The 26,702-nt window shown below is 33.3% G+C and overlaps 3 protein-coding genes, 1 long non-coding RNA gene and 1 other non-coding gene across 6 annotated transcripts; 2 read left to right on the top strand and 3 right to left on the bottom strand.

Annotated features, from left to right (window-relative positions):
- Window positions 1-977: 977 nt before the first annotated feature.
- LOC106370739 (putative homeobox-leucine zipper protein ATHB-51) lies at window positions 978-4,742 on the bottom strand. The gene is made up of 4 exons (XM_013810735.3): window positions 4,295-4,742; window positions 4,054-4,192; window positions 3,131-3,486; window positions 978-3,003 (listed from the first exon to the last, which is right to left on the bottom strand). The coding sequence occupies exons 2-4, from the start codon at window positions 4,169-4,171 to the stop codon at window positions 2,785-2,787; spliced, it is 693 nt and encodes a 230-aa protein (XP_013666189.1). The 5' UTR covers window positions 4,172-4,192; window positions 4,295-4,742; the 3' UTR covers window positions 978-2,784.
- Window positions 4,743-5,068: 326 nt separating this feature from the next.
- Window positions 5,069-6,643, top strand: LOC106370738. The gene is made up of 5 exons (XR_001274362.3): window positions 5,069-5,491; window positions 5,578-5,609; window positions 5,700-5,801; window positions 6,019-6,137; window positions 6,239-6,643. It is a non-coding gene; the product is annotated as an uncharacterized LOC106370738 (long non-coding RNA).
- A 4,010-nt stretch (window positions 6,644-10,653) lies between these two features.
- Window positions 10,654-10,726, bottom strand: TRNAR-UCU. Its single transcript has one exon. It is a non-coding gene; the product is annotated as a tRNA-Arg (tRNA).
- Window positions 10,727-12,563: 1,837 nt separating this feature from the next.
- LOC106372654 (probable 3-deoxy-D-manno-octulosonic acid transferase, mitochondrial) lies at window positions 12,564-15,222 on the bottom strand. 2 transcript variants are annotated; one of them, XM_022693800.2, is made up of 11 exons: window positions 14,964-15,222; window positions 14,785-14,878; window positions 14,667-14,709; window positions 14,338-14,478; window positions 14,105-14,224; window positions 13,939-14,017; window positions 13,661-13,777; window positions 13,494-13,591; window positions 13,304-13,397; window positions 13,090-13,209; window positions 12,564-12,997 (listed from the first exon to the last, which is right to left on the bottom strand). In XM_022693800.2, exons 1-11 carry the CDS (start codon window positions 15,205-15,207, stop codon window positions 12,759-12,761), a joined length of 1,389 nt encoding a protein of 462 aa, XP_022549521.1. In that variant the 5' UTR covers window positions 15,208-15,222; the 3' UTR covers window positions 12,564-12,758. The 2 variants fall into 2 exon arrangements, with proteins under 2 accessions (XP_022549521.1, XP_013668371.1); XM_013812917.3 differs by having other exon boundaries at window positions 14,338-14,460; window positions 14,964-15,221.
- A 5,191-nt stretch (window positions 15,223-20,413) lies between these two features.
- LOC106372653 (glucomannan 4-beta-mannosyltransferase 9) lies at window positions 20,414-25,322 on the top strand. Its single transcript, XM_013812916.3, has 9 exons — window positions 20,414-21,139; window positions 21,456-21,554; window positions 21,630-21,882; window positions 23,654-23,764; window positions 23,841-23,977; window positions 24,073-24,186; window positions 24,378-24,577; window positions 24,661-24,852; window positions 24,932-25,322. Exons 1-9 carry the CDS (start codon window positions 20,810-20,812, stop codon window positions 25,092-25,094), a joined length of 1,599 nt encoding a protein of 532 aa, XP_013668370.1. The 5' UTR covers window positions 20,414-20,809; the 3' UTR covers window positions 25,095-25,322.
- Window positions 25,323-26,702: the final 1,380 nt, after the last annotated feature.

A 26,702-nucleotide genomic window follows, 5' to 3' on the forward strand; every position in this document is an offset into this window, starting at 1 on the left:
TTAAAAGTATTTGCAAATGAGATAGCAAATTTTTAGTGGAAAGTTTTCAGATGGTTTTGTAGGTTTGTTTTGCCTGTATAGTGAAACAATTAAAAGGGGTGAATTGGTTTAAAACCCTAAAAAAATGAAAATACCTATGATGTGACTAGTTTGTGTCTATGGAAAAAAGTATAACATTGTGGGATTTAAGGTATTTGGTTAATTAGGGTAAAAGTCTAGTGTATGGGGTGCAATTTCCCTTAAAAGATCTAATATTTCTTTTTGCAAATTATCAATATTATTTAAAGTAAACAAAAATCTCATTATTTGTTTATTTCTATATATATTTGGTAGGATATTCAAACTTGATCCATGTCATTGATCCACATGATGAGTCTTCTATCCACTTAAACCAAATTGGTTTTCGATGATATCATGTAAAATGAAATTTTATATCAGGTTCGATTTTGCAAAATAGTATTACCATTGTTTTTCTACTTGAAGTTTTTAGTTTGAAAGTGGAAGAAAGAAACATGTTAATTACCAAACTTGGGCTCTCAGGTTCACTGACATGTGATTAGGCCTAAAACAGCAAGAGTGGCAAGCTTCGAAATTTAGCTGATCACTGGCTTCCAAGTCATAATATCGGATGGTTCTCAAGTCATTTTCTGCTGCCGCTTTAGTCGGCTCTGGTTCTGTTCTCCCGAGATTTCGAAATCGAGAGTATCATTATTCGACCTCTTCTAGGGATACACGTCTTGCATCTGATATTTTAACTTCTTTCTGATTTACTCCCCATTTTACATATTTTAAAATTTTTACACATTAAAAGTATATATTAAATGTTGATTATAAATATATTATTATTATTTTCACAATTTTTAGTTAATCATATTCAATAAACACAACTAATTTCTTTGTAGTTTACAATTTTATCATTATTATTTAATAAAAATATATAAAAATATAAAGATGTATCATTTTGAAATAATTTTTTATTCTAAATTATAGAATATTTTAAAATGAATAAATATTTATTGATAAAGATATCTAAGTCGAAACCAAATAAATATCGCCAAAAGATAGTACCAAAAGAAAGTCTTGTATTTTTTTATTTTATGTCGTTCAACCATACAAATAATTATTATTATTTTTGTTGAATTGGATCCAAAACGGAAGAATTTACGTATATCTCAAATTGTTTTTACAACCATGCTACCATTGACTATCAGTGCTTAGTTAAGAGATTTAAGAAAATTGTAGCCGAGAAAAATGAACCCTTGCTAAGTTTTTTTTGAAAAAAATGAACCCTTGCTAAGTTTTTTTTGAAAAAAATGAACCCTTGCTAAGTTACTCAATTCTTTTTTTTCTGATATTTTTATTCATTGGCATCGTAAATATATTAGTTATGTTTTTTTCCGTAAACACTCGGCTTGTTTTTGCCCAACTTTTATCTAATTTCTTCTACTGAATGTAAGAAAATTATATATATTTCACGAAACCCTTTTTCATGCAACTTGGATTCCGTATGGGCTTTACTTAATGGGTTAAATTGTATTGTTAACGGCCGACGAAAAAAAATTGTATTGTTTACGTGTTAGTATATTGTAAATTTATAATGTTTCTAATGGCCTGACAAAAAATAAAAATACGTTCCTATGGGCCCGATGTAGTTTTTAACAAGTGAAAACGAATTACTCCTCCCATAGTCAGTCGTTGCCCTAGATGGATATTCTTTTTCTTTTTACAACTGAAGCGTTATTCAAAGCTCATGCATCAAATAACGAATAACGAATACTGTGGAATGAAAATAAATGTAATACTATTGCAAAAATCAAAGGGCATGAGCATTAATGAGTATCTCAAAGAGTTTATTGAGAATAAATAATAATAAAAAAAAAATAAGAGAAAAAAAGAGAGTCTCTCTCCATGAGAGACTCAAATATTTCTTGGGATTTTTTTTTAACAAGTGTTACAATTATAGGAGATCTGTTATTATTAATAGATATAAAAACATGTGTTAAGAAATCTAAGGAGTCTTTCAACCAATGTTGATGGCCTAAGAAGCAAGAAGTTGCAGGCAAGCAACACAACAACACATAAGGAAAAGGCAACTTTCAAATAGCAATAAGATAATAACTACTGTGGAATCTATACTATTAAAAGAGAATCATTCCTAAATAATCTACTTAAACAATGTTGTTGGACCATTTCATTAGACTTAACTATTTATTTGGTCTTAACTTATATTTCTTTAACTATATAAATACTTTATATAATTTAAATGAATTTATTTATTATTCTCTCATAATCTATTATATAATTGCTCTAACAATAAATCCATATGAATATATGATAGATTATTCAAATGTGATCATTACCACATATAATTCTATTAATAGTATAAATTTTCAATGGTTTAGTTATGTTTAATAGGTATATAATTTGTATTTTAAAAATTTAAGTATTCATTTGGTCCTTACTTTAGTTTCTATTTTTTCTATGCTCGATTATTTATAAAATTCAGCTTAATTTTGAATTTTTTTTTCCAGTTTGGTACGGTTCAGTGCACTCGGATAAATGTACTCAAACTTATACATTATCTCTTATATAAGAAGAATTTATTTAATTTCAAAAATAAACCCGCGCTTTCTATGCGCGGGTCAAAATCTAGTGAATATATTATTTGGCTTGGGACACAAGAACGTTCCATTTATGTTTTAAGAAAGTGCAGTGATATAAAATTAAAGCTTGTCTTAATCTAACATTAATGTCTCTCTCTCCCTCTAAGATAAGCACAAGCTATTACGGGAAAGGGGGCCAGCAAGAGGAAGTGATGAGCATCGGGTTGTTGTACTGATCAACAACGTAAATTTGATTTTCTCCATTGATTTGATTGTTGTTTAAATTTTCTGCTCTTGGATGAGCTATCACCACCGATGGAATCTCCGTCATGTCTTCACCACCGGAGATCTGTTTCTTGATCAATCCCTGGTCTCTTAGTAGAGCTCTTAGCTTCTTCACCTGTGGTACAAATCAAGTTGTGGGATGGGGTCTCTTTGATAGAATCAAGAACTAAGGGACAAAACAAGTTAATGAAAATATTTATGATTTTGAAAAATATTGCAATATGGTAAATGGTACACTAGACCTCCTCGTGCAGCATCTGCTTCTCTCTAGAAACAACTTCGTACTCTTGCCTGAGCGAATCGTATAGCTGCTCAAGCTGCTTCGCCTTCCACCGTGCACGGCGGTTCTGGAACCAAACCGCGATCTGACGTGGCTGCAAACCAAGCTCTCTCGACAGCTTCAGCTTCCTGTCTGAATCTAGTTTGATCTCTTCTTGAAAGCTCCGTTCAAGTGAAGCTAATTGTCCACTCGTTAGTCTCTTCTTCTTTATCATCTCGTTGTCGTAGCTTGGAAATTGGTACGCATTGATTATCTTTTCTGATTCCGGTACAGAGATAACCGGTCCGATTTGCGCATCTGTCGGTGTGCATGAATTTCCTAGTGTAACACAAAAACAACAACAGCAAATAGTATAAGCGAATCACAACTTATCAAAAGTGACGTCTTTAACTTTAGAATTTGGATCCCAAGAAAAAAGTATTCTGGATCCCAAAAAGAAGAAGAAATTTAAATATTAAATTTTCTAGACTGAAGATAAGAACATCTTAAATTCTCATCTCAGAAAGAGTAACGATTTTAGGTAACATATATACCCCCAAGGTCTTTGGAATAAAGCCTATGAATACTTTCTCAAATAAATAGTTCACAACAAAAGAAAATAACTTAGAACTTAAGAACACTTCCAAGAAAGAAAAAAAGACAAGTGAAAGTGGGAAAGTACGTTTTTTCTACTTTATGGATTTGTTGGGACAAAAAAAAAAGGTTCACGGACTTGTCAAACGTGAGATCAATTTGGAACTTACAATATAAACGAACATTTTGGTGAATATATATATGAATTGAAGCCTTAAGCCAAAAGAGATAGAACAATGTATGCATCTAATTAAATTAAAGAAACAAGAGCATCTATGTAGTCAAATGATATATAAATGTGTGCATATATACCTGAATAAGGATCATAGTTGGAGCTATGGAGCGAGTTAAATGAGCTTGACTCCGGCCATGGCGGTGGCATAAAAGCAACTCTCACGTTTTCTAAGTTTCTTGTCGTTGTCCATTCCATTTTCTCTCAGTTCTTGTGAATCTTAATATGTATAAGATGATATGAGAGACGGCTAAAAAGCATGAAAGGTATATATGATCTAATATGACGGAGAAATTGAAAAGAAAACTAGGGCATAATAACCTTTTTTGGAGGAGCAACAAACTGTGAGACTATGAGAGCATGCAGTGTACTCCAAAGCAATATATATTGTTGGATGCATTATTTTAGGGGAGATATAGACATAGCGTGGAGAGAGAGTGAGATGTGTGTGTGTGTGTTGTGTGAGATTTTTTCACCTAACAAGGGAGCAGCCCAACTGTACCTTTTGTTTTGGAATGCAAAGATTGTAAAGGAAAGTGTGATATAATTTTGTCTTACATGCACATCATCAACATCATCCATATTATTTCTCTCATTTGTATAGGTTAACATATTTTGTTGTATCCAAGGGGTCAAGCTTGGAATTTTAACAAATATTTTCGGATAACTATTTTTCTTTGAATTAAGAACATACCATGACACTTTGAAAAATTTCAGACCATGTGCCAATCCTACTATATAGAAGGAACTAAATTTTAGCTTCCTAAGCCTTGCCACATAGACACAAATAATCAGAACCAATCAATTTGACAGGTCATCCCGAAGTGGGCTTGGAATAAAAAAATTAAGTCCCCTTCGCAGCCCATTTAATCCATCTGGCAGCCCAATCAAAGTTTTATCTCCTGTGAAAGTGTGTCCACATGACGGTTTTTAAAATTTGTGGGGCCCACATACTTTCAGTTTGGTTTGATAATTAAGTTTACGCAAGCGTTCGTTCAATTATTTTGGCAGTTTGGTTATATTAAAAAGTTTGGTTAATAAACAAAACTCTGCGTTTTGTGTGTTGACTAGATTAGGTTTTGATTGTTATCATTCTCTTCCCGTCTTCAACCTTGCAGTCTCAGCTTACTTTTGCCTGCAAACACTATGATTTCTTCCTTTAACTCTTAACCTCCCATTTCGTTCAACGTATTCCTCTTAATTTCGCCAATAAATGTTATTCTCATTTAACACAATCACGATGACGACCTCTCCGTTTCCTTCACTTGAAGCTATAAATTGGAGAGAGTTGAGAGTTTGATGAATCATCACAACAACTCTCAGTTAATCTTCATGTTGCAAGATTCTTCGTAAATATCTTCTTCCGATGTTGTTATTGGGCAATCAACCTTCGACGCCCTCCGACTCAGTAGATCTTTCCACTTCGTTGTTGCTCGGCTTCTCTGTTATTGGGACTCGAAAAACATCAAGAAGCATGGTGAATTCATGGGAATCACTCTACCTCTCTTCAATGAGAAGGTATTGTATCGACAAGCATCTTATACTAGATCTTAATTTTTTTTATTTTTTAAAAGGCCGATGCTCTAAAATCTTCAACTCTGCAGATGGAAAGATCACTGCTTTAAAGGAATTACAAGTGAGAGAACAAAACAAGCTTCCCTCTTTCTGTTTTGTTTTATTGTTTTTGATAATGTAAGATATAATTATGTCAATATTTGTATTGCAGGGTCACATATGGAGAACAGGTTTCGAATGTCATGAACTGAAATCTGTTGTTTTCGAGGATGTACCAGAGGCTTTGGAGAAATGGCATTCTTCTGGAATAAAGGTATGTTCGTGTAGTAAAGTTATTAGAGAAATGGTGCTTTTTATGGTTGTATGTCTAATGTGTTGATTGTGAGTAGTTTACATATATTCAAGTGGTAGTCGATTAGCCCAAAGGCTTCTCTTTGGGAACACAAACCATATATTCAAGTGGTATATAAATGACCTATCATTTCCATCAGCTGCTTGCACATGACCTATCTTACGTGTCTTGGCTGCAGAAACAAGAAAGAAAGCAAGAGTTACAAGGAGATTACAGAAACATTGGGAGTGGATGATCCTTCAGAGATTATTTTTGTGACAGATGTTTATCAAGAAGCTACTGCTGCAAAAACTGCAGGTAAAAGAAAACACAAACAAAACTCCCTGAATCATATTTTAGTTCTAACCGGTTTGAGATTCTGATTAAAAGAACTGATTTTTTCTCAATTCTGCAAAAAGGTCTGGAGGCGATCATATTGATTCTACCTGGTAACGTATCCTTTCCAGAGAATCATGAGCTCAAGACTGTCTCTTCATTCTTCCAAATCTAGAGTATGTTTCATATGGTGTTGCATTTGACATGAGCACAGTTACCAAATATATCTCCGCTCAATGGACGCTATGAAACCTGGTGCAGACTGTCACAAGCCTGGCATGGAAGTGTCCTGCACGACGTGTATTAACTACGATTTAGTGTGCAAGTTTGTGTACTTGATCGTGGAGTTCGACCCAACAGTTGCAAATCCATCTCAGAGCAATTTCCCCATTTCTGTTTTTGTTTGCGTGACTCAATCTTTTGTTTGTTTTTATTTATATATTTAAATATTCCCACTAACTATAAAAGATTAATTACTTCAGGGACTACATAAACACCTTAGACCTCATATTGTAAATAGGTTCATATACAACCAAATTTAATGTAGTGAAACAAGATGAGCTATGAAACATTGTGAAGAGTAGACTAGAAAGAAAGCTAAATTGTGTTCAAATGCAAAATAAAGGTCAAGCAACTTCTTGAGACATTAATTACTTAGTATAAAGATTAACATTCCCGTATGTTTAAATACACCAAGATAATAAAACGGATAGAAATATACTAAAAAGATAGATAGTACTGACTAACCACAACAGTTTGTTATGAATCTGTTTACGTAACTCCTTTATTGATAGAAATAGGGCAGATACAAGCAGAAATAAAGTAGGTACAAGCAAAAAATCAAGCTAAGATATGGCGATATCATCCCAAGCTCCATTCACGATCTCATCTCGGTCGTGAATCACAACAATCAGCATGCCCTTCTAAAACTCTCGGTTCTTCTATTTTATAGTCAACCATATCTCTAACAAAAAACTTTTGGTATGAAAGTCTTTTTTACTTATTCTGCTACAGGTGCAAGTCAGCACTATCTCAGTGCCTATCACATTCTAATCAGGCATGATTCAAGAAGGATACAGAAAAACCAAAGTTATCAACAAATAACAGAATGACAATTACAAAAATCAAAATAAAAAAGGACCCCGCGTTTGCGCGGGGTTGATGAACCTAGTTTAGATTAAAAAGAAATTTATTTACTAAAGAGATAGAGGTTTCAATATAAATCTAGTCATAAGATGATAGGAATAAATATTTTTTTCTTAAGTAATTAAAGATGTATAAAACCAATAAATGATAATCACATTTTATTTAGACTAACTATTTTAACAGGATCTTCTAAACTTGGAACGTTTTAACATTTACATAAGTCTACTTGTGGCATTAACATTGATACCACCGTCTTAATTGACTGATTTTCTAGACGTGGAAAATAGATGTAGCTGAAAAGAAAAAGAAGATTTATGAGATTTTTATATAATATTTGCAATGTCATGTATTAATAATTTATACGGTGGGGGTACTTATTTTTGTCAAAGTTAAGCTTAAGAATGTGAAAGAGAAAGAGTGAAACGTAATTTAATGGTCCCCCAAAACTCCACAAAGCTGACAATGTGGTTCCCCTTTCCATTGGTTATGCCTCCATTCTTGGTCCTAAGATTTTTTTTTTGGTCCTAAGATTTTCAGTTATAGCTTTGTCTTATTTACACACCATCTATGTATACCTTATATATATTTGTGTGTGTGTAAATTAATATACAAAAAGTTGTCACTTCACTTGTGGCAAAAGCTACCTTTGAAAGCTAAGAATCAACACAGAGAGCTATGTAGATCATCTATATATGAAGAGTATAATATGACCAATAAAAGCCAAAACAAATAACAAGTTTGAAAACTAAGTCTCACTGTCCAAAAACTAAGTTTGAAAGCTCGACCCAAAAAAAGTCTCATTGTCCTCATCTACTGTGTACTTTTTTTCTCTCTCTTTACCCCCCCCCCCCCCCCCCCCCCACATTCTTTTATTAACTTGCAGTTGAACAATCTCTCTCTCACTCCATATTCAATTGCTTCTTAACAAATGCTTGATGTGTAACAGTGTAAGAGAGAAAGAGTGTTTGAGGGGAGAGAAGAAATTAATCTTTTTGTATGTTAAAAGCAAGTAGATAGGGTTTAAGCCGATTGATGGTAAGCAATGAGTTTTAAAACTAATGACAGTGCATAAGGGAAAAGGGAAGGTTTTGAAAGAGATGCATGAGACATTACAATTTTTGCTGTTTTTTTTTAACTTTTTCTGAGAAATATGAATGGACTTCGATGATTGCATTCATTGCGAAGGACTCGTTTGATAACAACTCATCATACTCTCTCTTTTTCTTGATGAAATTCTACTATTTCAGCTAAAGACATATCATAAAAGTCTTCGATATGGACCAGCAAACACGTGTTTTATATACAACCCAAGATAATACGATTACGTATGTGTTAGGAGGAACAAGATCCACATCCTTCTCAAAATAAAATAAATTTAAAATATTTTTTTCATAAAGGAAAAACATCGATATTAATCATTAAGCATGAAACTTCAAAGTTTTCCTATCCATTTTGACCTAACGACTCGTTTATGTTATAAGATGATCACCTCTCCTTCAAACTTTTGTATATTATTAAATATTCACCTATGAAAATTGAAAACATATAGTGAGTGTATTTTTATTTGAACAGACTATAGCTAACAATTGATGTTAAGAACCCAGAAGGTAATCAATTGGGCTCCTTTCTTAAAATTATCAATTGGGTTATGATAAACGATTTTCAGAAAAATTACAGCCTTTGAATAATAATAATAATAAATCATTTTGATGTGAATATGGTCAATGAAATTAAATAATATCCGCATACAAACTTTTTTAACAGTCTCATGCATTAGACAGAGGAAGAAATAAGGCGAGGCATGACTAGAAACTCAGATATTGAGGAGAAACCAAACCCCGTATAGAGAACATGTCATTGCTCTTTTAGCAAAAAAAAAAAAAACATGTCATTGCTCTTCGGGGCTTCTAGTAAAAAAAAATCATTACTCTCTTCTTTTTTTGTTAACAATATTCTTTTATATATATATATTTATTCATTTATATTTATTGCTCTAATATAATATATATACGATTTCATATCTTTGATCCATCAGTTACTAAGAAGTAAGATCGGTAATCAAGAAAAGGTCCCCACCATTGAACTAATTATTACACAATACCATGCACCGATAACGATAAGTAACGATATAACTGTAAAGGTAAAATATTAGTAGTATGAAGAAACCTATAGATGTACTCTCTTTGTTTACAAAATTTAAATTTTCTAGAGTGTACACGTTTATGAAAAATTTAATAAATATTTATAATTTAATTTAATTTATTTATACTTTAATATATGATTTTTAATATTTTTTTACTAATAAAATTTAATTAATTTAAATATTCTCAATTAATGTTTTTTAAAAATATAAAAAAGTATTTTAACAATAATAGAAAATCTATCTTTATGAAACAAAAAAAATTTAAAAAATATTAATTTCGGGAATAAAATGAGTATATAACAGTGAAGGTTAAATGTTGGTACAGTACATGCCTTTACTATTAGTTTCAATTTCTAATACGTAACAATTAAATCCGCCATTAAAGTCAGACATTAATTTAAGACCATATGTATATATAAACAGGCAAATTTATTGTGTGTAGTAATTTTACCAGACATATATAGTTAAAAGGGGGAAACAAGTCCCATAAGACTACCCATTTATACTTTTAACATTTATTAACAAAGTCAAAAATATTTTAAACTTAATCACGGAAAAACAAATTTGTTTCAATTAATTGATGGAATACTGTGGATCCTATTTAACATTTTACCGAAAGATAAAAAATACTGTGGATCCTATTTAACATTTTACCGAAAGATAAAAAATACTGTGGATCGAAATAGTAATGAGGATTATAGTAACATGCTGACATATTTTGATGGATAACTGCTTATAGTTTTTTTTTATATTTTGAAATTGTTTGACTTGAAGAAAACAGAAAAGTATCTTGTAGGATAACAACATATATGTAAGAATTTAAAATTACTTGTAGAATAGTTATAAAATTACAAATTTAATATTTAAAATGCAAGAAGCAGAATGCAACTGGGGCTTCTAGCTCTAGTGGTAAAGGGCTTACAGCTGTGAGTATCGCCACCTGGGTTCGAGTCCCAGCCACTGGAGAATTAACATTTAGGTATCGCTAGGGACAGAGGACCGACACGTGGCAACACGTGACTAGTCTGGATCACTTCTGTGAGACAGGATACCTCTGTATAATTCAAAAAAAAAAAAAGAAGCAGAATACTAAATATTAAATTATTTACTTAAATTGATAAATCAAAACTGTAATATCCACGAGTCAGGAAGACCGATAAAGTGACATATCCAATGAAATACAGAAAAAAAAATGAAAATGAAAATTAACACGCCCGGTGGGACTCGAACCCACAATCGTTTGATTAGAAGTCAAACGCCTTATCGATTAGGCCACGGGCGCCTTGTTTGCTAACTGAAAAAACAGAAATAAATAGAGAAGTTTACACTGAGAGACACTTTGTGTCTTTTGTTAACGCTGAAAGGCACTTTATGGATATAAGACACATTGTTGAACAGCTGTCTTTTTGGTGGACACAAAAGCCCTTTAAAGAACCAAACCAGATATCTCCTCAATTAGAATAAATGAAAAAGGTGCAAAAGTAAAAGTAGTTGTATGGATTTTAGGGTCTCTTTCCTGACCGTCGGATCATTTTTTAAAAGAAGATCTAATGGCTCAGAAGAGGCGTATTGGTTTGGCTCGTAATAAATGTTGTTCCTTAAACGTAACTTGTTGTGGGTTTCGTTTTTCAACGAAGGTGAGAGATAAGGCGAGGAGAGATATAAGAGATAGAACAGATCGCTTCAGAAGTCACGGTTAGGTTGGTTATGGATGTCTTGTTTGTGGTTGTGGTGGTGTATTCAAAATAGCATCCACATGTAGATTGGATTGTGGCTAAAGAAGGTGTGGCTACATGGGTGTTGTGGTTGAAACCATGAAGGTGGGTTGTGGTTAGAGAGGTTATGGCTACATGGGTGTTGTGGTTGAAACCATGAAGTTGGGTTGTGGTTAGAGAAGTTGTGGTGAGAAGAGGCATATTGGTTTGGCTCGTAATAGATATTTATAAATTGAATAAAGAAGAAAAAAATTTGTTAATCGATAAATTATGGATCTGATTCGTCATTTAGTAAAGTTTCTCTGTAAAATCATTCATCATTCATCATTATCATGAAACAACGATTAAGATTTTCTGTGGACACAATTCAGTGGTCGAACACACTTCTGTGGACACAATTTATGTGGACGTGAAAAAGTTACAAAATTTTCCGTGGACACCGTATCTACCACCACCTTCTCCTCCTCATGTCTTCCACCTCATATTCATATCAACCACCACAACATCCACCAACACGGCATCCACCACAACTTCCTCCTCCTCACATCTTCCACCTCCGTATCCACATCCACCACAACAGCATCCACAGCCACGACATCCACCACCACATCCTTCTCCTCACGTCTTCCACCTCCGTATCAACATCCACCACCATAGCATCCACCATCACGGCATCCATAATCACCACCAGCTCTTCATCCTCACGTCTTCTACCTCTGTATCTACATCCACCACAACGGCATCCACCACCACCTCCTCCTCTCGGGTGAATCAATTAGTTTATCTGTCGGGTGAATCAATAAGTTTATCTGTCGGAAGAGGAGAGGGATCAATAAGTTCAAGGAACGGAGTCTAACCTTCCATTTGTAGTTTTTCCAGACTTTTGATGTCGAGAGCAGTCTCTGAGAAGATGATAACGCGAAAGACGAAACACAAATCCAACTTCCGTGAGGAGGGACAGCAAATCAAAAAGAGGAGGGTTTGGGCAGAACTTCGATTATGAAATTAGATTTGGGGCCAATTTCAGATTATGAAATTTGGATCTACAAGATGTCGCCGTAGAAAATAATTAGGGTTCATCGGGTTTTGTAAAAAGGGGAAAAGATAAGGTGAGATTGGAGAGAGGTGTGTTCAACGGGTTTTGTAAAAAGTTTAAAAAGTTTAGAGAGAGAATTGGTTGGGTTGAGTTATCTAGTTAACTAAAAGTTAGGTTGAGTTATCTAGTTAACTAAAGGTTGGGGTTATATTAGTAAACCTAGCAAAAGAAAGTGTGTTGTAGCATAATGTGTCTCTGAGTGAAATTGGAAACACAAAATGTGTCTCTGAGGGTAAAAATTTCAAATAAATACTATATCTGGACAAAGCCTACTCTTATACAGCTTCTTACCCACATTACATTGCTTATAGTGCAAAAGGATTTTCAATAAAATAGTCCTGAAGTTTCACAAAGTTCAAAACAAGCCTGAAGCTACACAAAATTCAAAGAAGAAAGTTTTCTACAAAAAAAAGAAGCATAAATTCTACATACATGTTTAGAGCTTCAACTACTACAGATGTCTACATCTAATTATTCAGCTGTTAATTAGCCACGCTAACAAATCATTTCCCTCTAAAGATATGGAGATTGAGAAGATTCCAAACATTCGAGATAATGCAGCTCGATAGAGATTCATATACCTCTTTAGAAGCTCTCTGACGTGCTTCCAAGATCTCAGGGTTACTCATAAGCAATTCAACCGCTTCTTTGAGCTCTAGCTCACTCGATACCTGTGTAATCGATAAGGGATTCTCCTGCTGCATTGCCTTCACCATGTGAGAGAAATGTCCAACATGACAACCTAACAAACATAACACAAATGTTCAGATAAAAGAGAGAAAAAGTGAACTATACTAATACGAGCATGTTAATCTTATTATCATCATTGAGCACCTGTAATAACGGCACAGCCAGCGGCAGCTGCTTCAGACAAGTTATGACCAGTTAACTCCGGGAAGAAAGAACCTCCAATGACGGCTACTGGAGCTACTCCGTAGAATTCTCTTAGTTCACCTGAAAAAACAAGCAGAACCAGATCATGTCAATGGAGAAAGTACAGAGAGGGGTATAGCCACTAGGAACATTAATGCAAAGGAAAGAACGTAACCTAGTGTATCAACCACATATATATTTGTCTTCTTTGATGTGAGCTTTTCATTTCGAGACCTTAGAGCTACACTTTGGCCATCGTTCCGCAATTTCTACAAAAAGTAGCTTGACATATTGAAATTTGCCAAAAGTTATAACCTAAGCCAGGCCAATAATCAAAATAAGCAGAAGTTGGTTTTGGAACATACTTGAGCGATCTGGTGGCCATGATGTGGATGTCGAGGCACAATTATCACAACGGAGTCAGGATGTGACTGGAGAAGCAAGTTGTGAACTCCTAAAATGACTGTGCATACAACTTTGATCATCAATTTTGTTAAATACATTAAAAAAAAAAAGAGAAGATAATTTGTACCTTCTTCTTCGCCTCTATGTAATGACGATGCAATCCATACCTTCATTTCTGAGAGTTCTGCTTTTAGATCTCTTATACTTTCAGATGTTCCACTAGATACATAAAACTTGTTTACCACTGGAAGAAAGAGCAGACAGGAGATAGATCTTAATATCGCCTTAAACAAGAAGAGTATGAGAAATTCAGCAAATGAAACTAAGTACCAGATCATTAATCAAACATCAACAACTCTAGATCTCAGTGAAAATAATCTTGAAAGCATAGGTGGAGTGCAATACCGTATTTCAAGTCTCCAGAAAAATTAATGACAAAGGGTGGTGCCTGCAGCAGCTGGTAATGTATACCCTGCAAGGTGCTCTGTCCCATTTTGAGGCAAAAACAAAAAAATTAATATAAGCCAAGATCAGATAATCCTTGGATTTGATGAAGTTATAGCATACATACTAGTGGGACAATTAGTGAGAATTTGGATAGCAGCAATGATGCCAGAGGTAGTAAGAGAGGACTAGACCACCGTTTAAAGGATTTTGTAGACATCCGAGCGTTCAACAATGCCAATGGAATCTAAAAATTGGAATTAACAGAAAACACTATATTAACCAATGCCAAAAGAGTCAAGTACATGTTACTACAAAGCATAAGCATGAATATCATTGAGTTTTATTTTGAAGAATTACTCGAAGTTGTGAAGCAGACATGATGAGATTAGGCCACAGCTCGTTCTCCATAATGACAATCGCATTTGGTTTCCAATAACCAAGGAATCTGTCAATAGCCACCGGTGTATCCAGCGGTGCAAACTGCTCAAATTTTATAAACTTTTAGGACATCAACAAGAGCTCAGAGATATTATTATATCATCAAACAATGGTTAAAGAACAGTGAATCATAGATAAACGAAGGAAATGAACTGGTGTAACTAACTTTCTGTTATTTCCGGTTTACATGTAACAGACATTTAACCAATCTAAACCATATAGTCGGTTTACTACTCTAATAATAATACCTGATGTAATACACCAACAGGAAGCTGCTTCTTTATCACTTCACTACAAACGAAACAAAAAAAAGATTGAAACTTTAAATCCCGTTTTTAAAAGTTAAGTGTGTTAAAGAAACAATACAAAGCAGAGACTGTCGTCGTCGTCATCAAGATAGTCATCTCTGGCTTCATCTCGTTGCATCGTCTGATCACGGGAATCGCAGCCATTCCTTCACCTGAAGAGAGAGTCAGTCACCACAATAAGAAGAGCTTAATTTCTCGATTTGGAGACTAATCGGGATGATCAATTGAGGTTCTAACCTAACGAGACGGCGTGAAACCAGACGAGAGGTCCCGGTGGTCGTACGGCGGAGGGATGACCGAACCGTTCGGGCCACCGGCGGGAATGTTCTAGGCCTCGGAGCCTGCGCCACCGCATGTGGAGGTGAAGAAACGGTGAAGCGGAGTAGGTTAAGGCTCTGTATAATCGGTATACGAGCACTCCAAGCTCCATCGCGCATCCGCCACTCAGCGACGGCGCCGACGTCTGCTCTGCTCTATTCATTGAAGACTGCTTTTAATTGTAATCGGGCCTTTAAAGCCCATAATATTAGTAAGTTATTTTTCAGCCCAATGTTATTCAACTTTGGCCCAACAAGGATAAACGCTTCAAAGGTCAAACGCATAATCACGACTCTGTCATGTGAGAGACCAAAAAACTAAAGGGAAGGTTCTACTCCTTTTAGCGTTTACGACAATAAAGTACACATTATTCATTACTTGTCCGAATGATCTTAAGATTCTTCAAAATGGTAGCCAGTATAATATTCTGAACACCTAGAATTTTGTTTTAAAAGTAAAAAAAAAAAATTATAACAGTAAAATAAAAAAAAATTAAATGAGACAATCCTTTTGCCTTTTCTCACTGGGTGAGGAGGATACTCGTTTAAAAAAGAAAAATCACAAAGAAGGTTAAGAAAAACGTTAGCGGAATAACTTTGATAGCAAGTTTAGCTTCCCACGTGCCATGTTGCTGTTTGAGCCTTTGTCTATGGTTTCAGATGAATCTGGAATTTACATTCGTCTATATAGTCCATTTTTAAAAGTTAAATATTAGCTAGAGAAATTCTCTGAAATGTCTTACTTTATCGTTGCTGTAAAAATTATGACCAAGTTGTAGTTTTCTTATACTAATATATAATCAGCATCTTAGTCTTATACGATTGTTTGATTGATGGACGTAAGAGCAAACAATTAATGAATAGAATGTCAAAGATGGCTATAATTTCGTTTAAAGCGGCAAAAGAAAGTAATATATGATAATCCACCTAAAAGTTAAACATACAAAAAATTCTTGACCTCGGATCTATCCCATTACATATATATAATCAGAATTAGTAATGAAATTGAAGTAGGTGAGAAATAGAATACTGATGAAGACTTGGTCTTGAAGACTAAGGTGCGGTGTCTCCTTCCCATATTGGAGCCAAATTGCACACATCAACTAAGTAGTTCATAGACCTTAACCATTTCCAATGACAGCTTTTCGAGTCGTATTATGTAATGCAAGCAAACAAAATTAAATTATAAAAGTACGTATTAAGATTCCTTTTATGTTTTTTTTATTTACTTACGGGGATTTGAGTTTTTGAGGTTGAATACGTATTAAGAAGATATTTAGAGGTTCTTTCGATAAGAATGAAAAATATCTCTAATTCTTTGCACATTATGTAGCAAATCAAATTTACTATTTTACCTAATCAAAATACATCACAATTCACAATTCACAACATTACTTTATTACTTGTATTCAAAGTCAAGTATTCAAAAAAAAAAAGTCAAGTATTCAATCATAAACTTATGTTTTGAGGATCAAATTTATTACGTAAGCTTTGGTTTTAGGATTTATTATAAGTTTGTAACAAGCGTAGCTTACTATCTGCGATACACACAACATGCAACATCATGATGAACGATTATATTCCCAATATAAGAAAATACATGATATCATATCGAGCTTCATGCGTATTAAGTATAGGCCATTAAAAATTCAACTAAGAGTCAAGAACTTCATGTAATCATTGTAAAAAAATTGACATATACGTGATGTAATATATATACACAAAATATATGTGCCGACAATTAAAAGTCGAAATAAGACCCTAAAATAAATGGAGAGAGGGGGAGTTTCAGTTCCAAAGTAGATAGGATATCAATTCTATATGAAGTATGGACATTGGATCCCACCAGTTGTTCTGAATTGTGTTTTCTACAAAACTTGATTGATTCTTTGAATATTTTCAAATTTATTATAGCTTTTTGCAAACATATTTATCATAACAAAAGTAACAAAGATGCCCATTTTATTTTGAATAACTAACAATAGAAATACATATACATACTTTTTTCTTTGGAAAATTAATATATAGTCTATTTGTTAATGTTTTGTTTCTGGAGTAGAGATGAAAGATCGAGTACACGTTAGTGAGTAGGAACCTTCATAAAGAGATACACTGATAGTAGTTTCTTTTAATTTTGTTTTGAGGTATACGGTTTAGGTGATGAAAATATATATACTCGACTGTGAAGAAAATAATGCTTTTTTTTTTGGACAATAAGAAAAGAATGCTTAAGAAGTCTTTGCTAACCAAAATCAATTTACAGTTTATACAGATGATATATCAACCTCTTTTTAATTTATTTCGCTTTTACAGTTTTTACGTAAACAGCTTACGACGGTTTATAAGCGAAATTAAACCATTAAATTCAAAATCTATTGGCTTAAGTTTTCTAACTTTTATATGGGGCCAATTGTGAGCACTGTGTATATGGGTATATTCCTGAGCAATAATGTAATACGTAGGGTGACCAATAATATATATTTACGAATCTGTTGCTCAAAGTCTTTTTTTCTTATAATTCTGGTTATTATATGCCAAAGCCAAACAGCTCTTCAGTGAAGGGTTCGAAGTTGTTCGTGGGGAAATCTTGTATTTAGTCTACCATTTTTGTTTGGTTATTCCATTTTATCTAATTATCGGTCATTATTTTTTCCAAATCTATTTTATACGTGTGTGTCATGATAAAAAGATGTTATATCACACTTACTAGATAATCAGTTCTCTGTAAAAAAAACCTTAAATTATCATTAATTTTAGTAACATGACTCAGAATTATTGAAAATGATGAAAAATGAAAGGAATGGTGACAAATGTGAGTGAAAGAAGCAAAGTCCATCTGTAAGAAGTAAGAACCCATGTGTTATTTGGTCCTTTTACATTATGTTTACTTGCAAGGCACTGCATGTTACTTCCTGGCTGCATGCAACATATGTAGTGCTATTTTACTTCTCCAACTTTTGTTTTTATTCATATTCCATTTTTCATTATTATAACTCTGCACACAATTTTATTGTTGTTTAAGTTACCATGATAATATAGAGATATAATCATACATACTTGTTTCACATTCAAAGAAATCAAAAGCCAATGGCGAATATTAGTTTTGTGTGTTAAAGAATGGCAAGTAACATATTCAAAATTAACAAAGATGATTGAGATCTCGACAAATTATATGATTATAGTTATTATGTATATTAGTTAACTCAAGTTTGTTTATGATATCACTAAATCTATGAATATATGTTAGATAATGGTCTCGGCATGTGTTCTCCACATGACATGCCAACCAAATACAGACTTTAATTTGTCAACTTACTGACCTGATAACTGATTACAACACGAAATACGCTATAAGAAGTACAGGCAAAAAAAAATCAAAAATCAAAATTCTTAACTATTTAAATTATAAATAGGTGTTTTGGTACTGGACCGACAGAAAATGAATCATTCCGTATGAAGTATCTTCATAAACTGAAATGTTCGTTTTAGTGTTGTAATGTCAGTGTTGGCTAAAGTATCCGAATAAAATATGACTAATTTAACAAGTGTGAAAAGATGATTACTAAAACCACAGTGTTTTATAACTACATAGAATTGCCTAATGCTAATGCAAGGTGATTACTAGCACTGAACGACCGTCTAGGTTCTAACAGTCAACCTCAGCCGTTGGGCAGTCCTTTTTATCCAGCTGTGTGTTTCATCTTACTACTTATCAGTTATCACCGCTTATAATTAATCGAGATCCATTTTACTTTTAAAATAACATTATCTCGTTAAGTTCTTAATTGCTACTAATATATTAGTTTGCGAAATATATGAAATAAAATGATTGATGGACGAAGTGGAAACGTGGGTCGAAGACTCGAAGTTTATGAAATAATTGACTTTTCCTACTTTTACTTTAAAGAATTGACTTTAAGCAATGTTTTGAATTTGTTAATATTTATGATATTAAATATAATAAGCTTAATATTTATGATACTCATTAAATATAATAAGCTTAAAATTTTCATATAAACATTTACAAACGGACCGTCGGCGCGCTATAAATCAGCATCGCAAATTAGCCATAAAACAAATGTGCTTTGTTAGATATCTTCGAGTGTTTTTCTGTGCAAAATGTCTTATTCATTTTCACGGGAGCTTTTGGTCAATTTCGACTGGTTAGCAACATTCCATATCATTTCCAAGAGAGGTGACCATATCTGTTTTGCCTCAAGTCTTGAATTGTTCTTTGGTTTTAAAAAATTGTAATATTCTAGAGTATGGTGTCATTTTATACGATTACAAAACTAACACTAGTACTTTTATATCGATATGACTAACTTACCTTCATAATCCAGATCAAAGCTGGAGAGCTCCTTCGTGGTTTATATTTGTTTTTTTATATAAATAAGTGAATATATATTAATATATAATAATGTTACATTGTTACATATGCGATCAGAATGCATATATAATAATATTGTTACATATACTTTACTGGATTTCGCAGACAAAATTGGGAATCCTATATCTGTTTCTCTTCATATGGACCACTGCATGATTTCAATATCTTGTTCTATAGAATCGATCATTCGATAATCTTGAGAGATTTTCATTATCCTGTAACGAGATGAGGACAACAATACGAGATATATTATTTCATCGAGAAACGAACCGATGTAATCACTTTACTATTGGAATCAACTGGTTATACAAGTTATGGGGGTATAAAACTGATATACACCGTGCATTTACAATGCATCATTTTCGTTTAGTTTTGAATCACACACAGTAAATAGCATTTGGCCTTCAACTGTTAGCTCTGTATTAAATTACCAAATATGATATGTAAGGCCGAACTCTTACGAATAATGTATACGATATATACAACATTCAAAATATTGCTAGACTTTTTGGGGTTAAATATTGCTAGAAGTTAGTCTACCGTTTATGAACTTAATCTAAAATTATTTAGTCGTTGATTTCTTTCTTTTTAAAATAAATTTAAACATTAGTCAGAATAACAAATATTAACTATAGCCCAGATTAATTAATCAGCGTTGTCTACCAATTTGTTTTGACTGAGATGGTCGTATATTTACGAACGCCTAGACGGCTAAAATTTGGAGCATATTCTACATTTTTTTCTGGAGAAACAGATTAAATTAAAATAACATTTTGCTTAACTCAGACCTGGACATCATTAATGTTTGCGACGTTCAATAATGTTTGGTAGTTATATAGAAAGAGCAAATGGATGGTTGATGGAGCAAACATTTATTTGTGTACAATAAATTATAAATACAAACTACAGTTTAAAATAAAGCAAAAATTAAAAGTGGAACCATACAATACAAGGGCAAAGGCTTTATATAAAGACATTCATCTCTGTTTCATTTTTCACACATACACTGATACAGACACACTGTCTCTTCTCTCTCTCTCTCTGTTTATGTTCATAGATCTCTCTCCTCTCCTCTTCCTTTCCAAAACCATCTCCTCCTTCACCACCTTTCATTATAATCTTTCCTCTCTTACCAAACCATAAAACAAGAAAACAAACCTAAAAAACAAAAATTAATTCTCCTTTTTGTCAGACAATCTGAGTTTCTATCAAGTAAAACTCTGTCTCTCTGTATTGTCCTCCTCTTTGATTACTTGATCAAAAGAAACTCCTTTAAAGTATCACATTGTACCCTATCGCGTGTCTCACAAGAAAAGATCTAGGGTTCTTGCTTCCTCCTCTGTTTTTTTTTCTCTTTCTCACCGGAGTAAGGAGAGATGGAGCTCGGTGATTCTTCGGCGGTGATTCCAGACTCGTTCATGGGATACAGAGACGACTTCACAATGCAAATGTCAATGATCTTGGATCAGATTCGAGCTCCGTTGATCGTCCCAGTCCTCAGACTCGCGGTTTACATCTGTTTAACGATGTCGGTGATGCTATTTGTGGAAAGGGTTTACATGGGAATAGTAATTTCTCTTGTTAAACTCTTTGGTCGGAAGCCAGAGAAACGTTTCAAATGGGAACCGATGAAAGACGACATTGAGCTTGGAAACTCTGTTTATCCTATGGTTCTTGTTCAAATCCCAATGTACAACGAACGAGAGGTACCAAATTAAATCAAAACTCTCGTCACTTTTTCTTTTTTTTTTTACTTTGCTTTTGTTATGAGTTAACACGAATCAGATTCGAAGAAAGCAAGAGAAACCAACCCATTTAAATTTTGTATATTATTATATTTTTTTTGTAACACAAATTTTGTATATTATTATTATTATGTGAATAAATAACTTTACAATCCTAATAACTACACCTAATAACTACACGGCCAACAAATGCTGGCTTTAACCTTGTGCAAAGAGATTTAAGACACTTCTAGAATTAACAGCTTTGTTTATTAATCTTGTTATGTTGTTAATGCAGGTTTATCAGCTATCTATTGGAGCTGCTTGTGGGCTCTCGTGGCCGTCTGACAGAATCGTCATTCAAGTTCTTGATGATTCCACTGACCCAACGATCAAAGTAAGCTCAACGTCGGGTCTTTTGATTCTTGGAAAAAACCCAATTTACGAGCTTCTTGTTTTTATGTTTGGGCAGGATCTAGTGGAGATGGAGTGTAGTAGATGGGCGAGTAAAGGAGTGAACATAAAGTATGAGATCAGAGACAACAGAAACGGGTACAAAGCTGGAGCTTTGAAAGAAGGTATGAAGAAGAGTTACGTCAAAAGCTGTGACTACGTGGCGATCTTCGACGCTGATTTTCAGCCTGAACCGGATTATCTCTGGAGAACCGTACCGTTCCTCCTCCATAACCCTAAGCTTGCTCTCGTTCAAGCTCGCTGGAAATTCGGTAAATTTTTATTTTTGACTGTTTTACGTGGTTGACCCACTTTTATTGTTGTTGTCACGTGATTGGTAAGTGCTACTAATCAGTAATCAGTGCTTAGTTAGAAAGTTACATACGGTTTTGAGATTCGTTTTTTCTATCTCAATTACTACTCGCTTTTTAGGCTAAGTAATGATAATTACAGAATCATTTGATAAGTGAACAGTGACTAATTACATATACTTTGTGTGTTAATAATGTTTTTTTAATACTATTAAATTATGACTTTTGAATGTAAGACTAATTGGAGAGGGTAGAGATGGGTCATATTAAATTAATACATATATCTAAGATTAAAACCTATGAACGTATTATAAGATATCATAAACTAATAGCACATGAGTTGATCACTGTTTTAAGAGAATCTTATTTTACAGTAATTTAAAAGCATGGGTTTATTTATTTAATAAGAAAATTATGTTTACATAAAGAAAGTTTTTATTACATTAACAGAAGTGTCGGTGGGTGTTTTATACTTTTATTGATAGGTCCCAATATAACCTAACCTAGCGGATCTTGATGTCGACGTATCGATTTTGTTCGTGATCTTCGTGCTCTAGCTTTAAAATTTTAAATGTGGAGCCACTTTCTTTTGCAAATAGTTTTTATTAGTACTAACAAATTATTTTTGAATGATCTAGAGGCATATTCCATATAATATAGGCAATATCCCTTCTAACAAATCCCATATTAAATAGAAGAAAACATTTCGGGAAATATAAGAAAACATCAAGGAATATAAAGTTTAATATTTTGTTGTCCTTTGTGTTAGGTATGCCTGCAGTAGGAGTTGGTAAATATTTGGTTTGTGTGTCTGGCTTTTTGTTGATTTTTGATGAAAAATATGCATTGTCCACACATTTTCAACAGAGTGATGTTTTTCCACATTAGTCAATAGATTGTCCACCAGTGAATCTATAACTTCTGGCATTCAAAAGCTGCAGCGTATTTAGCTTTGAACGATCTAGCCTTCATAAAATAAACACCCGAATTTTGAAGTAATTTCTTCGAATAAAAAATAAGTTTTGCATGCAAACATTCATCGACATATTAATATTTAGAAAACCAAAATATAAATAATCAGATTAGAACAGAGCTTAGTGTTTAGTGGCGTTGCTTCACTGGCATCGTGGTCGTGTCCCATAATTAGTGCAGAGAACATATAGGGAAGGGGCTTGTTTTGTCATTTAGTAAATATAGTATTAGGTAGATCAGTCATTTTTGTTAGTAGATACGCCACGTGTACTTGCCAGCGCCCTCTATCTTCCATGTGCAATATCTGGGTCCCACACTGGTCTCTTCTCTACTAGTCTCTGTCACTCTCATCACTCACTTTTCTTTTTCAAGTAAAATTTGTTTGTTTTTTTTTACTTCCAGTACTAATACAACCAGCTATTGAAACTCGCTTTTATTTTATTAACGATGTCTTTTAGTCTCACGAGCTATTTTATTTTAGACAAAAAAAATAGTAATAATAAAAAGAAATCATGTGAACTTGTGAAGTAGATCGACAAAATCTAACGAGTTGTTGAAATCTAATTGGGGGAGATCGGAAGAGTCTGAGCTGTCTATAGTTTTTTTTTTTAGCTGTCTATAGTTTGATAATTGAAAATATTTATTTCAATGTCACCAACTGGTTTTTAATGTCTTCATCAATACCACATTAATTGATTGTTTGCTACGCAAATATTAATTGAAATCCATTATTCAATTTTTGTTCCTTCTAATTTTGCAGTAAATTCGGATGAATGTTTAATGACAAGAATGCAAGAAATGTCGTTGGATTATCATTTTACGGTCGAACAAGAAGTTGGTTCTTCTACATACGCATTCTTCGGTTTCAACGGTACTTACTTTGTTTCTTTTCATTATATATTGTTGTCTTATTCAAGTTTCATAACATTTGCTTACTATCATTTTAGGGACTGCGGGAATATGGAGAATATCGGCATTAAACGAAGCTGGTGGTTGGAAAGATAGAACGACCGTAGAAGATATGGATTTGGCCGTTCGAGCTAGTCTCAAGGGTTGGAAATTTTTGTACCTTGGTTCTTTGAAGGTATACTTTGCCTCTTCATGATTCAACAATGTGTATGTATTAGTGGTTGATATGCAAATAGTTTTATTGATACATGTGGTTGTTAAATATTATAGGTTAAAAACGAGTTACCAAGTACATTCAAGGCGTATAGGTATCAACAGCACAGGTGGTCATGTGGTCCAGCAAATCTTTTCAGGAAAATGGCATTTGAAATCATGACCAACAAGGTTTTTACTTTAAACTCTTTTCTTCTCCCTCCACACTAAAATAGAAAAATGAACTGGTTAATTCAGTAAGTTAACCAATACTTACATTCAACATATCAAACCCAAAAACGTTTCTCTAGTTTTGTAGTCTTGGTTGGTCTCCACATTTATTTAAGTTCCCGTTTAAATAGATTTTTTTTTCTTTTTGGCAGAACGTGACATTATGGAAGAAAGTTCATGTGATATATAGCTTCTTCGTGGTGAGAAAGATCGTGGCACACATTGTTACATTCATCTTCTATTGTGTGGTCTTACCGGCTACGGTTCTTGTACCTGAAGTTATTGTACCTAAATGGGGAGCGGTTTACATTCCGTCCATCATTACTCTCCTCAACGCCGTCGGTACACCTAGGTAAATAAATATCCCAAAGAGTTTCTTACGGCTCAAGTGACGTCTCGTTTAGCCTCTCATTGTTTGTTACACGTATCTTATAGGTCACTCCATCTCATGGTATTTTGGATTCTGTTCGAGAATGTGATGTCTCTTCACAGAACAAAAGCTACTTTCATCGGTTTACTCGAAGGAGGAAGAGTTAACGAGTGGATTGTCACTGAGAAGCTCGGTGATCTCAAGGCTAAGTCAGCAACCAAGGCTCCAAAGAAGCTTCGTTTTAGATTTGGAGATAGGTAAGCTTCTCCACGTTTCCTATAGGTCAGTGAATCTTATTTGCAGTTTTGTTTCATTCTAATACCTTTTCTTTGGCAGAATCCATGTCTTGGAACTTGGTGTAGGAATGTATCTGTTTTCTATCGGATGCTATGACGCGTTATTTGGGAAGAATCATTATTATCTATACCTTTTCGCGCAAGCAATCGCCTTCTTCATCGCTGGATGTGGGCAGATTGGGACAGTGGTGCCTAACTATTGAATGGAAAATGGATTTATCGAGCGACAAACGTACTGCTCGAGAATAAGATGATGATTTTATATTTTTTCTTGGCTACTCTTTAATTTCTTGCTGGTGTGAATAGAGAGAATTGATGATACGATTGTTACAGAAGATGGTGTGTGTAGTTGTGGAAGATATGGATACTTATAGTAAAGAAGAATATATATATATTTTCAAGGGGGGTTTTCATATTCCTCAAAGACAATAGATCATTTCTTGCAAGACAAAAGCTTTTGATTCCAATTTCTTTGTATTGTATTTACAAATATGGAGGAACACGATAATCACATTCTATGAAATAGCTTGCAACATGTAGGATTTGAAAGAATTGTCATCTTTTGCATCTTTTATTCAAACAAACATTGCCTTTGTGGTCGCTACTTCTTATAATGTTTGAAGGTTTTCTTTCGAATGAGAAAGAATGATAAATTATAATCTTTATTGCATATAGTGGTAACTGAACTTTTATATTATTTGGTTTGGTTTCTTCAGTTCAGTTGAAACATAGTTTCTAGATGACCAAATTTTTATGGGTTTGGATTCAAAAAGAATTATTAAACCACCATACACAGAATAAAACATATCAAAAATGATATTAGTGTAAGTTTTTTTACTCTAGATTGGACATCTAAGCCCAAGTACAATGGTTTTGTAAATTCAACATCCTCAATTCTCATTTTAACCATCCACATCCTCTTTTTTTTCTTCGGACTGATTATTCAACAATCAATTCATTTTTAACCACTACAATAGTTTTGTTTAATAAACTTTAACTACATACTCCACAATGTTATTTTGTATACTTTTATATCTACATATTAACTCCTATGAAAAATATCTAAATATTAACCACAATAATTTTTTTTAAAATCAATTAACAGAATTAACTTAAAAAAATTTCTTGTTATATATTTTTGCATGTAATAAAAATTAAACTAGTTTACTAAAAAGTAGTAGAATTATGTATCAAAAATATTTTTAACCAAATTAAACAAAACAAGTTTCTAGTTGTAGAATATGAAAAAAAATTATATAAAATTATATAAATTAAATCAATCTATTTATATAAAAAAAACTATTCACAAACAATTAGGAGGATAAAAAATATGAAATATATCATCCTCTCTATTCTTTCTCATTGACTAATTGACATATGTCACTTGTGGGTCTTATTTTTTGTTTTTCAACATGTTGAAAAGTTTGTTGAATCCACGTAAGCATTTTATTTTTTTCAAAATGTTCATTGTGAGAGTTTAACTGTTGAATTAAAAATTCAATAGCCCCATTGCACATGGTCTAACAAGGTTCAGAAAAGATAAAAAGTTTCTAGGTGACCCAATTTTCATGGGTTTGGACTCAAAAACCATTATTAAACCACCATACACAGAATAAAGTTGGATCTACAAAAAAATGCAATCATATCAAAAATGATATTAGTGTAAGTTTTTTTAATCTACATTGGACATGTAATAACAAGGTTTAGAAAAGGAAAAAAATTTCTAGATGACCAAATTTTTATGGGTTTGGACTCAAAAAGAGTTACTAAACCACCATATATAGAATAAAACTGGATCTACAAAAAAATGC

The sequence above is a fragment of the Brassica napus genome, chromosome A10 (assembly GCF_020379485.1).
Source record: "Brassica napus cultivar Da-Ae chromosome A10, Da-Ae, whole genome shotgun sequence".
NCBI lineage: Eukaryota > Viridiplantae > Streptophyta > Magnoliopsida > Brassicales > Brassicaceae > Brassica > Brassica napus.